Source organism: Gopherus evgoodei, chromosome 10 (genome assembly GCF_007399415.2).
Source record: "Gopherus evgoodei ecotype Sinaloan lineage chromosome 10, rGopEvg1_v1.p, whole genome shotgun sequence".
Taxonomy (NCBI): domain Eukaryota; kingdom Metazoa; phylum Chordata; order Testudines; family Testudinidae; genus Gopherus; species Gopherus evgoodei.
In genome coordinates this window covers 2540475-2554901 of record NC_044331.1, presented here as the reverse complement: position 1 = coordinate 2554901, position 14427 = coordinate 2540475, and the positions used below count along the sequence as shown (strand labels likewise).

General features: G+C 44.6%; 1 protein-coding gene across 1 annotated transcript in view; it reads left to right on the top strand.

The window, feature by feature from the left end:
- ADAMTS7 (ADAM metallopeptidase with thrombospondin type 1 motif 7) overlaps nucleotides 1–8284 on the top strand; it is a 134222-nt gene extending 125938 nt beyond the window's left edge. Inside the window, exon 23 of the mRNA XM_030578602.1 lies at nucleotides 6201–8284. Coding sequence (XP_030434462.1) covers nucleotides 6201–6364 — 164 coding nt within the window. The 3' untranslated portion in view covers nucleotides 6365–8284. The remainder of the gene's footprint in view (nucleotides 1–6200) is intronic.
- Nucleotides 8285–14427: the final 6143 nt, after the last annotated feature.

Genomic DNA, 14427 nt, shown 5'->3' with positions numbered 1-14427 from the left:
CCAGCCAGGCGGTGACAAAGGTGTGCATAACCAAGGCCAGGTCATCGTCCACCAGATGGGATGGAGTCTCCTACCGTCAGTGTGCTATGCAACAGTCTTTTCACCTTGGTAATCTCTGATGATTTAATTAATATAAACAATAACTGGTCTCTATGATGACATCTAATCTTCTTGAGGACAAGAGGACTAGACAGACCCCTTGCGAGTTATCCCATCAGTGTACAGGGACAATAAATGCAAAAGAGGGGTCACTGCTTGGCTCACACACAAAAATTAAAGCCAAGTGAAAAGTAAGATAGGCAGAAAAGTTATGGTGAGTGTGTGTGTAACATGTGGCCAAACACCATCTTCAGGAAAACCATCTGGAATAAATCTTTTTTGTTGTTGTTTGATAAAAATCACACCTTTGTAGCTAACACATGTATAAACAGTGGAATATCAAATATGAATAAGAATCTGGTGTTACCTCAAACATGGCATTAGGGAGACCATTACTGGAATATTGTGTCCAGTTCTGGAGTCTGCAGTTTAAAAAGGATACTGACAAATTGGAAAGGGTTTAAAAAAGAGCTGCAAGAATGATTAGCAATCGCACAGTGGAAGACTGAAGAAGCTCAAACTATTTCGCTTAGTAAAGAAGATTAGAAGTGACTGGACTGTAACCTACAAGCACCTACATGGGGAGAAGATTTCCAATAGCAGATGGCTCTTTAATAACAGACATAGGCATAATGAGATCCAGTGGCTGGAAGCAAGAGAAATTCAGACTAGAAACAAGATCCAACATTCTAACAGTGAGGGTAATTAATCACTGGAACAGCTTGTCAAGGGATGTGGTAGCATCGCCTTCATTTGAAGTCTTATAAGCAAGACTGGAAGGCTTTCTGAAACCTGTAGCCTAGCGCAGTTAGAAGTTAAGGACTTGATACAGGAATCAGCTGGTGAAATTATCTGGCCTGTATTATCCAGGAAGTCAGACTGTGATCATGATGGTTCTTTCTGGCCTTGAAATTCTATGAATCTAAAAATAAGTGAAACATTGGAAAAAATACACAGTGCCCAATGGACATCAGTCTCAGTATGTGCCCTCGGTGTTTTAGTGCCAGTTACCCAGGGCTGCAATACAAACCTTATGGGAATTCTGGCTAGCTAGAGCGCTGCTTGGTTACAGCACAGGGTATTTTTTAGGCAAGCTGTTTAAACCTCTTTTGGATATTTTTGTCTTTTCATTTCCACCTATTTAACTTCAATGCTTAATGAACATTATGGAGAGCTCAAGAACTGTCCTCTTTGCAGCATCCCTTCAAAGGACACATCTTCTGCTGCTTCTCTCTTCTATTCAATGTTACTTTCAAAGCGGAAGCTCTGTAAGTGCGGAGATTTTAGAGGCAAAGCTGAGAAATTCCACAGGAACCTGAAATTAGCAGGTTTGGGTTAACCTGAGGTCATTCCTCTTATTGAAGAGTAAATGATTACTGAATCCTATAGAGGTGAAATGGTTTCACTTGCATAAGTGACTGAGATAATGGCATAAGATTGTGATTGTGAGTTTGTGCGTTCAGTTTTAACCAGTTTTATAACCCTGCCGGTCAATGATCTGTTAACATTTCCTTCACACACCTTTACTTTCAAGGCGGTTGCTCCAGGCTGAAATGTGCAACATTTTTAGAGGGACAAGGTGGGTGAGGTAATATCTTTTATTGGACCAGTTTCTGTTGGTGAGAGAGACAAGCTTTCAAGCTTTCACAGAGCTCTTCCTCAGGTCTGGGAGATGAACAAACATGTTGGTATAATTACGTCACTCGGGGGTGTGAAAAACACTTCTTGCCTTTGCTACCACCTCTTGGGCACCTCTTGGGATTAAATACGCAGACAGGAGAGCACCTCCTGTTGATTTAATAGCATCTTCACTAAAGTGCTACAGCAGAGCAGCCATGCCGGTGCAGCCAAGCCCTAACTTGGGTCACTGCTAAATACAAGGTGGAGCAGATTGTTTAGCACAAGCAGTTAACACCTATTTCGAGAGACCATTCAAGGTGAAGTGGCCAGTTAACCTGCCTCCAGTCATAGGGAGGAAAAGGGAGTGGAGAAGCAGCTGTGGGGGGCGGGATAGTGGGTCACAGATTGTGGTAATGAGCCTTCAACCCAGTGTCTCTCTTCAGTCCATGATTTTTAGTGTTTTTGCAAAGTTTTTATTGTTCCTCAGAGGCTTTGGAGATATTCGGGTTACCTCACAATAGACCTATGCCCTGCAGTGTCTGGGAGTGGGAGACAAACTGCTCCGGGTACAAGTACACCTCTACCCCAATATAACGCCACCCGATATAACACCAATTTGGATATAATGTGATAAAGCAGTGCTCTGGGGCGCGGGGGGCACACTCCGGTGAATCAAAGCAAGTTTGATATAACACGGTTTCACCTATAACGCAGTAAGATTTTTTGGCTCCCGAGGACAGCGTTATATCAGGGTAGAGATATGTCTTATGGCCTGACGGCAGAGAGCAGCAAACGTGCTAGAGGAACCACCTCCCCATGGGGCCTGTACGCCAAAGCTGGGCTGCTGCTGCACAGGGATAAGTGCTGTGAGGAGGGGAGATAGACTGAGACCCTAATTCCCAGGGAGCTCATTTTGCAAGCAGTGCTTTCAGAATTCAACGCCTAGTGACATGGACATGTTTAGGAATGGGGAGCCAAGCTCTAATGCCTGGGATTTGAAGCTAGACAAATTCAGAAGGGAAATAAGGTGGAATTTTATTATTATTATTAATTAGTAGTAGTAGTAGTATGTTTAAGTGAGGCTGATTAGCCATTGGAACAATTTACTGAGGGACATGATGAAGACTGTGTGACTTAAAGCCTTTAAACCCAGACTGCATCTCTTTCTAAAGGGTTTGCTGTAGCTGAAGTGGAGGTTAGGCCTTGATGCATAATTTCCAGGATGGAATTCTCGGGCCTGTGCTGGGCTGGGGTCAGACTAGATGGTCATAATGGTCCTTTCTGGCCATAAAGTCTGTGAAGCTATAAACATGGAAGAAGCACAATGAAGTTACTCCACTTTCTTAACTGTCTGTAGTTCTCTGTGAAAATACCTGATGTCTACGAAAAAAACACTTTCTGACTATTGAGCCAGTATGGAAGTGTCCTGTGGTGGCTCCTGAAGTACCAGTTCTGCCGCGATTTTAAATTACGTACTGAACAAACCCCTTAAAGCAATGCTAAGGATCTGCTTTATACTCATAAAACTGAGGGGGGAGAGGCCAGATAGGGCACTTCTTGGCTCAGGGCCCAGACGGGGGATATAGACTCTCTGGGTGCATGGGCAGGTGCTGAACACCATCACATTTGGACATCTGGTCCTGTAGCGAGGTGTAGGCCACTTCAGGAGACAGGTGGAAAGCAGCCCCTCAGGACCACCAGGACTATAGTGCTAGCCTTTGCATGGTGATTGGAACGGGGGCAGTGGACAGCTCTGGGTATCCTGTAAACCTAGGCAAGTGCCACTCACAACCTGGCCCTTTGTGTACAGAAACGAGCTAGGGAGCAGATTTCTCATTAAGATCTTGAGCTGGTTCTCACACACTGTTGGGGAGTTCCTGAAAACCCCAGCCTGGGCTTTCAAACCCCACCCCCAGCAGCCAGTGATCTGAGTACAGCTCAGCTTTCCAGGAGTTTGAATGGATTCCGCAACTCTGCTGACTGGGCTGGAAGTTGTAACCATGCAAAGCAACCAGCTTCTAGCTAGTGGGGGCTCCCTTTAAGTAGATGCCCTAAAGGGAAGGATAGGAGGGGCTTAGTCTGTTGTAAACAAGTTTTTCAAGCCCCAAAGAATGATTGCCAAGCAGGAATAGCTGAGGGAGAGCAAGAGAGAGAGGAAAGATCTCCACTGAAATAGGAAATTCGTTATTTACTAGTGAAAAGTGCAAAGTTATGCATTTAGGGACTAACAACAAGAATTTTGCTATAAGCTGGTGATGTATCAGTTGGAAGTGACAGAAGAGAAGAAAGACCTGGGTGTATTGGTTGATCACATGAGCTGCCAATGTGATGCATCTGTGAAAAAGGCTAATGCAATCCTAGGATGCATCAGTCGAGGTATTTCCAATAGCGACAGGGAAGTATTAGTACCAGTATACAAGGAACTGGTGAGACCTCACTTGGAATAGTGTATACAATTCTGGTCTCCTTTGGAGTGGGTGGGTGAAGTTCTGTGGCCTGTGATGTGCAGGAGGTCAGGCTAGATGTTCATGATGGTCCCTTCTGACCTCAAAGTCTATGAGTCTATGAGAGAGTGTTGCCCAAAAGTAGACAATACAGAGTGAATTAGCAGATTACCACCATCACCCATCAGATTTAGACTTTGGGAAGGAGTCACACTTTACTGTAATCATTCCTATAGATTACAGGGGGGAGTCGAACTAGACAGAGGTGATGTGATTTAATGGTGTTTAACGTAGCCGTGTACATGGGTGGCACATGATTCCTGCATTTGGGGAGGCTAGGTCTGAGTGCCAGAAGCTCCCTAGAAGTGGGGCAGCCCACTGGCACCCAGACTGTGGCATTGCCCCCTGCTTGGCCTCCTCCCCTGAGGCTCTGCCCGCACTCTATCCCCATTCCACCCCAGACCCCACTCCCGCTTGGCCGCCTCCCCCAAGTCCCCTGCCGCTCGCGCTGTTCTGCCCTCTCCCTTGAGGCCCCCTCCACCTGCCACTCCTCAGTGGGTTGGGGGCGCCTCAGCGGAGGGGGCAGAGAGGTGTGAGCAGCAGGTGTGGGGGATCCTTGCAGGAAGAGCAGAGGGGACCTCAGGGGGAAGAGAAGCAGCGTGGGTAGGGCCATGAGGGAAAAGGACGAGGGAGTGAAACACCAGAGCGCTGAGCCATTTGAGGTTTGCCCATTGCTAGTTAAAGTTTCATGGCAGCGTGGAATATTTCAGTTCACCGAGAGGAGCATTAATCTGACGAGTATGACGTGAACTCACAGATTACCTTGCTCACTGAGCTGATTGATTCCTGTGCAGTATACATCTAATGTTCCCACTGAGACAGAAAGAGTATTCGCATACAAACTCAAGAGGGGACATTGTTTGCATTTATTAACAGCTGACCGGTGACTCGAACAAGATTTGGGGTACACTGATGGTTTTAAATCAGGGTTTGAAGATGGGAGGATTAGAGGCAGTTCATAGTTAGACCAGCGGGGTTTTGTGACTATATTGTCAAAGAATGCTGTTGTGATGCGGTAATCCATAATGGACAGTATCTTAAACCATAGCTGATGTTGTTCTGATTAAAAGCCATCCAGTTAGTTCATGGTGCTCTTGTAAGAATGTAAAAGAACTCAGCACTCCTGTGAAAATTATGTGCCATAAAGATTCTGGGGATGGAGCATTCATACCCCAAAGTCACCTGGAAGCATTCCTCTAAATTCCAATAGTAAAGTGAATGATTGGCATCCACAGTGCTGCACTGTGCCCCATACTTACGATATGATCCACCTTTATTGTATAATTCACCGATTTGGAAATAAAGATAGGAGAACAGTTAAGGGACAGATCCAGGCAGATAAAATCATTGGTACAGACCTGCCATGAGTCCCACTAATAATAATACTTTGCATTTATATAGCACTTAAGACTTCAAATCCATTTCCAGACATTAACTAACTAATCTCTGCAAGGAGCTGAATGATATCCACTCCAGCTGACTTCAGTGGGACTCGCAGCAGTACATGTCTGATTAAAGAGCCTGCTGTGAAATTGACACATAACAAAACTTAGCCACCCCAGTGCCTTTTAGCATCCCAAAGACAGGCAGCATTATCCCATGAAGTCGCTGTGGGGGAGGATTCTGTCCCTTTGATGTCAGCACAGTGTCTCGTCCCCATCTGTGCAAATCCTGCTACTCAAGCTTTGTGGTCCCATGACTGATAAATAATGAATAAATACAAGAATTCTAATTGCTTGATTTTGCTAAAGGTGATGTCACAGGTCTGATCTGTGATGGGTGAGTTTCCATTGGCACTTAGATTAGATGGGAACAAATATGAACATTCAGCCCTAGGGGAGAAGAAGACTCTGCTTCCCAGGGCTGCACTGCTCTTTGTTCCTTTATTTACTATAATGTCAGCCAAATACAGACTTTTGTATCAAACCTTGTATTCATGCTAATGTTATCTCTGTCTCTTCATTCTCTCTCCTTCAGCCTTCATCTGTGAGCGGGACCGCCTCACGTTCAGTTTTTGTCAAACCCTAAGGATTCTGGGAAGATGCCATCTTCCAACTGTCAATGTGCAGTGCTGCCGAACCTGCCGCCAGCACGGTCACAGTGCTCGGGATCGTGGGAATGAACGTGTCTCCAGGAGGTGAAACCATTTAGGTAGAAGGACCCTTTATGGGGAGGGGAAAAACAGAGCTGTAGAAGCTTCAAGAGAACATACATTATGCAATGAACAAAAGGAATTCCTTAAAACTAGGTTTTGCCACATGGTCTGTTCATATAGCAATGCAGAATGTTGCTACAAGTTCCTCCACTGGGGATTTTGTATGGTGCTCTTTAAAAACACAGGGAAGATTTTTTCAGTTTTTTTGTAACTACAATACATGGTGCTCAAATGATCAGTCTGAAAAACAGAGCCTAGCTCTCACTAGACAGCAATCAAAGCCCTGCTAGTTACCATGGAGAAATGTACTGTTTCCTAGCAAGTAGCTGAAAACAGATACAATTTTCCATATTTCATGTCATGCCTAATGTTAGACAATCTACAAGAAAACATTTTAGGAAACAAACTTAAAACAGAATAGCAAACGTTTTGGGGAGCTCTCTCTAAAAGATGTATGGTGCTATCATCTGACATTTGCAGCTTTTGGTTGGTGTTGGCAGGCCAGCACAAAACTCTCACTAAGTGACTCTTTATTATTATTAATTATTATTATCTATAAGTGAGCATCTATCATTCCAAACAGTGTAGTTTTGGCCTTTTTTCCCCTTTTTCCTTTATTTCTAGAGGGACTCAAAGCTGGCAACCCACTTTTGTAATGTACTTAAGAATGTTTACAAATTGAAGTTAGCTCACCATAATTTAAGAAACAGAGACAGATCAGAGTGAGCAAGGAAGAAAAATACCTGCACTTGTCATTTTCACCAAGAGTATTAGGCTTGCAGATTGTCCAGTATGTCTGAGTATTCCTTACCCTTTTAATGCTGCTGGTGGTTTTCTGTGTAAAAGTGAGTGTACATATGAGGGTGTTTTGATGGAAGGTAGAGGGGTGAGGACATCAAATCATGACTGAAGAGACAAATTTAGGTTGGAGGAAAAATTACATTGTACCCGGCATATATTCGTAAAGAGTCCAGAGTGCTATCCTAGTCTAATTCATGAACAGTGTATTAAAACTGCATATACTGCTATTTTACCTTCTCCACATTATTCCTCTCGAAGGCACGAATGACAAATTGGATTGTTAATGGCATAACTGGATTTCTGCATGTGATTACAACACTTTGTATAAGTTTGGTGGTTAATTAAGGTTTTGTCTTTGTTTCTACAAATTTAAAAATCTTCTTTCTGCTTATATAGCTTTACTTTTGTTAAAGTTACTTGATTCTTTTAATTAGACTGTCCAATATTGTACAAGGAAAGGGTACATAATTATCAAGACAGGCATTGTTCTTATCTGTCTGGGGTCCAACAGTGACTGTATGTTACTCCCTCAGTGTATTACGAAGGATGTATTATATTGGTCCCTGGAAAAGGTCCAAAACATTTTGATAAAACTTCATTTGTATGTTACTCTTCAGGATACAAAAAAAAAAAAACGACCAAATAATTGTAGACAGTGAATAAATTCCTACTTGCACTGAAGTAAATGGGATTTTGCCACTGATTTTAATTGAAGTAGGAGTGAGCCCAGTATCAGTTAAATGATGTTGTGCAATACAATTGTATAGTTCAGAAGAAGTGAACCTTTTTTAGTGCCACCCTGATTTGTACTGTATGAAGCCATTTTCAGTACAAGTGCCAAGATGACAAGGGAAATTCCTGTGTCTAATTTGTATGTAAACTGCAGCCCATCACTCTACCACCTGTATTTTGTTTCGTTCCAAGCTGATGTAAATTTTTTATATTTAAAGAGATTGTGTACGTTCCTGTTGTATTTCCCAGCAATGGTGCTGTCCTATGCATCATTTGGTTGCATTCATCAGGGCTCTAAGACTTTACTGAGAAATAGTTTCTAAGTTTGTTGTTTTTTTAAATGCCTGTAGCTCACAAGTGTGTTAAATTAAACTGTTACAAAAGGAAATTTAATGTCTGCAGGTTTCTCTGTTCTCTTGCTGTTCAAATAATTTTTCATTAAAATCCCATAGAGAAAATGTATGTACCATGATAGCACTGGCTGCCTGACAACTTTCCTCTTATCTATAGCAGAAACCAACAATCAGGATGCTTCTGAAAATCCTTTGAGGCTGATGGAAATTATTAATAATTTTGTGATTAAAATATAAAGCATGTAGATATATGCAGATCTGGAGTAAAAATGTGAAAGTGCCTAGGTGGCTTAGGACTCTTTTTGACTTCAAAGTCACTTAGGTGCTTTTGCAAATTTTATCCCTGTGCCAGACAGGGTACTTTCAATGATAGTCCACATTTTCAAGTGACCCAGGATGTCCAAAACACAGGTGACTAGTGTTTGGCCAATTTGCTAATTTTGACACTTTGATGAACATAGGTATCTTACTTGGAAATCTAGATGGTCATTCTCCAACAGAATTATTGAAATTCTCCTTTAAAATATATGTATTTCCATATATTTTATGAAGAAAGGAAGTTTTGATAACTGATACGACTGGTTCAGGTAATCAAGATGCTGTAAAACTGATATTTATATGTTCCTGCTGAGGAAGAGAAATCTAAAGTAAAAAAGAATTGTTTTCAATGTTGCATACATCCCATGCCTCTAGAAGGAACTAGTCATAATGGCTTCTTCCCAGTCATTTGTTTTTACTTATCATGGAGAATTCTCATATAGCTGCAGTAATCTTCCCTAAACTGCGAGTTATAAAACTTGCCTTTCAACATGTGACCCTCCTTTAAATGAGCATTGGACCAGATCTAGTGGCACTAGTCACATTTCATTGAGAAAACATGGCAGCCTTCTGAGCTACTGAAACTCTGAGCTACTGAATTGACAAAGATGGACATTGTACAAGCAAATATTGCAACAGAAGTATTCATTCAAGTACATTTCATTCAAGCATAGTATCAAACCAATCAACAGCTGCACACCAAGCAAATGTATACCTGCTGCAAAAATATTCCTACAGCACTTTCCAATTCAACATCAAGGTAGAAAAAACACCACTGGGTTTTGCTACATCCTTTAATTCAGAGTGAAACCAACAGAATAAAGAATGTTTCCAACTCTGGGTGATGTATTCTGCTGTAGGTATTCTGTTTGTGTGAGGACAGTTTGGAGCTCTCTGTTGAATCATAGACTCATTGGCATGGTGTACATATGCCTTAATGATTTGCCATTCTTTGTTGCCTTTTGGAGGTCAGTTTGCATACATGACAAAGCAGAGCAGAATTCTAGAGCAATTTGACATCTCTTGGTCCATACAGCTGGTGCCTCTGTAGCATGCACAGCTGAATATACCTTCCCTTACATAGCCTCAACCATTCAACACCTCTGTCAAAAGAGACAGCAGTATCTGTGTGCTTAACTTAGCCCAAGAACTCAGGGGCTATCCTGTAGCTATCCAGAAGGATTCAAATGCCTGAGAATAGCCTGTGCAAGAATAACCTTTTCACCACAAAACGAAGCTTAGTGTACTAACTACATGTGACAAACATGTCCATTACTTCTGCGCCCCTCGACTTTCTGCGCCTGAGGCAAGTGCCTCGCTTGCTTTGCCCTTGTTACAGCACTGTCATTGGGAACCCCTTTAGTGAGATAGTGTTAGCTGGTTGTCATAAGAACGTAAGATCGGCCAGGCTGGGTCAGGCCAAAGGTCCATCCAGCCCAGTATCCTGTCTGCTGAGAGTGGCCAATGCCAGGTGCCCCAGAGGGAGTGAACCTAACAGGCCATGCTCAAGTGATCCCTCTCCTGCCATCCATCTCCATCCTCTGACAAACAGAGGCTAGGGACACCATTCCTTACCCATCCTGGCTAATAGCCATTTATGGACTTAACCTCCATGAATTTATCTAGTTCTCTTTTAAACCATTATTGTCCTGACTACAAAGAACATAATGGATGTTCCTATGGCCCAAGCATTACAAAGATCATAGTTCTTTTATACTGGAAACATTTGTGCTGTGCACAAAGGCAACCACAGATCCAGCTCTCGTGAAACCAATGCCTCTTTCACCTGGTCCTGTAAAAGCAAAGAACAGTGGAAAAGACTCAAAAGCCTCTCTAAAGACTTTGATGTCATTAACACTCTGCATTGCCAGACAAGTTTGCTACGCAGATATGAATGAATTTTTCATTCATGTAAAACAGGCAGACCTGGGAACTGGCTGGACGGTGATATAGCAGGCACTACAGAAACACTCAAGGTGTTGATGTAAAGTCAAACAACTGCTTTGCTCTTGGGGAGTTTAAGCCTGTGAGGGCTACAGTGATGAAATATACTCCCAACAGCAGAAGCCACAGGTTACACGTGAGAGCTTTGTGCACCACTGCAATAACATCCTGGCAGAATTTCCCAAAGCTGTTAATGTAGCAAACCTCTAACTAGCCCTGCTCTCCAGGTCAATGTGGGGGGAAATCAGGTGTTCCTTGGTTATCTGACACAAGCCTCAGTTTGCCTTTCCAGAGAGAACCCACCAAACAATTAGACTAATGTTACCTCAATGCAGGGCCGGTGCAACCATTTAGGCGGACTAGGTGGTTGCCTAGGGCGCTGAGATTTGAGGGCGCCAAAAAGTGCCCCCCCAATTTTTTTTAAATGGTTGACCATCTGCTGCTGCTGGGACAGAGAGGGAGTCTGAGCTGCCAGCGGCAGCCGGCAGCCCAGGGTGTCCCCCGGGTCAGGGCACCGCCCCGGCAGCTGGCAGCCCGGGGCGGGGTTCCCTGGGCTGCCAGCTGCCGCGGAGGCGCACTGACCCTGGGTCAGGGCACCGCTGCGGCAGCCAGCAGTCCAGGGTGTCCGGAGGGGGCGGCAGGCAGCTCCCATGGAGCTGCCACAGTCGTGCCTGCGAGCAGGTGGGCGGGCGGACGGAGGGCTGCTCGTGCGGCTCCGGTGGACCTCCCGCAGACACCACTGCAGCAGCTCCATCGGAGCTGCGGGGCCAGCGTGCAGGGTAACAAAATTGCTGTCCGCCTAGGTCACTCAAAAGCCTAGCACCGGTCCTGCCTCAGTGAGGGCAGCTAGAAAACACATGGGTGCCGCAGAGCCAGTGGTAGGCATAAGCAAATTAAGCAATTGCTTAGGGCCCCATATTCACTTTGTATTCTATATTGTGGGGGAAAGGCCCCAAAATAATCCTCCGTAGGGCCCCGAATGGGCTAGCACCGCCCCTGGGATGCTGCTTACTAGCTGTAAGGGTGAACACTCCCTTTGCACCACCTCCACCAGCTAAAGCTGCCTGGGGACGTGAGGGAGGAGGCATGAATGTGCACCTGGAAGCAATATTGTTTTAGATTTCCAGTTGCATACTGTGGTCCAAATTACATGTCTTCAGGCTGGAGGCATGAGGTGGGCCAGAGCAATCCTCGCGCAGTGCTCACGTGATAGTGGCAGGAAGCACCAGGCCTGTGAAAGCAATGAGCTGGTAGGATGCCAACAGGCAAGGTGGAGAAGGTGAACAGTGGCCCTTGTGATACTTCAGTTTAGAAAAAGCTGCACCATGCACCCCGCCCTAGCCAAGGCCAGATTTACACAGTATGCGCCCCTAGGCACAGCACCTTCAGCGCCCCTCCCCTGCCTACAGCTGACCTTTGTGTTTGCCCTAAAAAAGGGAACTTTTCACCCCCTTTTCACTTTCAGACACCCTTAGAATGCTGGTACCTGGAGGCACGGGCCTACTGTGCCTAACGGGAACTCCAGCCCCGGCCCTACACAGCCCTTCAGGTGCCATCAGGAGTTAAGGGGGGCCGGGCCGCAGCCCTGCCTCACTCAGACATGCACACTGCTACTGCTGGCAGTGACCCAGTGCAGACATTTGGGAACTCAGGCAGCCAAACTGCACACGAGACGAGGGTGGGAAAACAGACTGGAAGGAGGGGGAAGGATCCTGGGGATTCCAAACATCCAGGAAGTGGAGGAGGCGAGCAGGAGGGGAAAGACTCCCTCCCCAGCAGTCCAAAGTAGGGAGCCAGGAGAAGAAACATGCTGCGCCTTCCCAGCAGCCAGTGAGAGTGAGAAGGGACCGGAATCAGAGCACCACTGAATAAATATGACTTCCCACTCACTTAGAGCCTTCCCTCTCACAAACCTGACTCTGCACTGCAGCCTTACAGACATGGCGTCATGGCAATACTTAGGATCCGTCCAGTATCGGCGGGTAGCGATCGATTTATTGGGCATTGATATATCGCGTCTCATCTAGATGCGATATATCGATCCCCGAACGTGCTCCCATCGAATCCGTAACTCCACCGGAGCGAGCGGCGGTAGCAGAGTCGGCGGGGGAGCCGCGGACGTCGTTCCCGCGCAGTGAGGACAGGAGGTAAGTCGAAATAAGATACTTCAACTTCAGCTACGGTATTCCATTAGCTGAAGTTGCGTATCTTACATCGACCCCCCCCCCAGTGTAGACCAGGCCTCAGTGATGTTGGGGGCCTCGCTAATGATTTAGAGAGCCAAGCAGTCAGCCTAAAGCAACCAGCAACAGCCTCTCCTTTGAGGGGTACTGTGACGGGGCGGATCGGCCCCACGCTGGTACTGCGAGGGTTAATCCTTACTGCCACAGGTCCAATTTCTACATTCAACAGGCATGGGAGGAGAAATGAGTGTAAAAAGAAGTTGTCCAATAAACGAAAGTACCTCACCCACCTTCTCTCTCTACAAGGCAATTAGCCTCTGGCCTCTGCTCCATACAAACTCTCCCAGAAGCACCAACCATGTAAATCAAACCTTACTCCTACCCAGCGCAAAAGAGTAGAGCCAGTGCCCTCCTGTGGGGACCTGGTCCAAGTTAATTTAATTGAATATTTCAAGAACTGTAAACCACAAAATGTCTTAGAGGATCAATATATCCGGATCGGAGCTGTGCTCCTTAGAAATACAACTAGTTCCAGCTGTCACAATACTCCACTTGGAGAGCACTGCATGGCTTTGGGGGAAAAAAAACCTGGTGAAGGCAATTTCCAAGCACTCAAATTGTGAGCAGTTGGAACTAATTTAAACCAAAAGCACAGCTACAAATCTAGCTTCACAGACCAGATCCATGCCAGAAACCCAGTAGACATTCATAGTGGTTATTTAAAATGCTGCAAGAGAGTTTATCTGCTTTTAACTACTCTACGGGGATCCATAATATGCAGGCTTTCCATTTGATTTCCAAATACATGACAAGGTCGACATCTCAGGAGGATGCAAATAAAAATGTATGGTAACACAAGTAATAATTTAAGATATTTTGTAGTGATCTGAAATAGCTGGTAAACTGAGATAATTGCAACTCAGGAAGGGAAAACACAATACGTAATTTATTCAGAACCTGTCTCTTAAAAGCCTGTCCTCACGAACTCTGGCAATGTCTAATATCAGTATCCATTTTAGAAAAGGGTGATACTAACTGAAGAATGACACCTTCCCACAGGTGCTGGAATGAAAGGTGCTGGCTTGAAGTGGTTTCCATCATATTCAGGGTTTACAGTTTGGTTCAAAAGCTCTCAGCACCGCCACTATACAAATTGTTCCAGCGCCTCTGAGGTTCCCTGCTTACTCAGAGCATAAAGTTAACCACATGCTTGAGTGCTTTGCTGAAGCAAGGCCCTAATTACTATATGGGTCTGATTCACATTCCATTGAAGTAGACAAGAGTCTTTCAGTTATCTTCAGTGAGTGCTGGATTGGAGCCTAACTCACGCATTCTCGGGAGCACATTAAAGACTCTCTGAAAAACAACAAAAGTTATTCAAATGTCCAAGAAGATCAAAAGAAGTGTCTCTCTTTGGTGGCATATTTTGCTTTGAAAGCTAATCAGCTTATCACAAAATTGTTTGCCTCCTAATTAACAAGCATTATCTTTAATGTAACAAAACAATCAAAAAATCCACTTTCCTAATTATTTCTTTTGATTTTTGTGATACCAAAATTACAATAGATTGGTTATAAATAAATACTTGGTTCTGAGTTCCAACCACCAACACATTTCCATTCATAAGTCTTTGGCAGAGACTGCTAGCCATTACATTTCTGAATCTTTGCTATTATACCCTTCTTTCCCCACATGACATCAAAGCTGCATGGCCATTC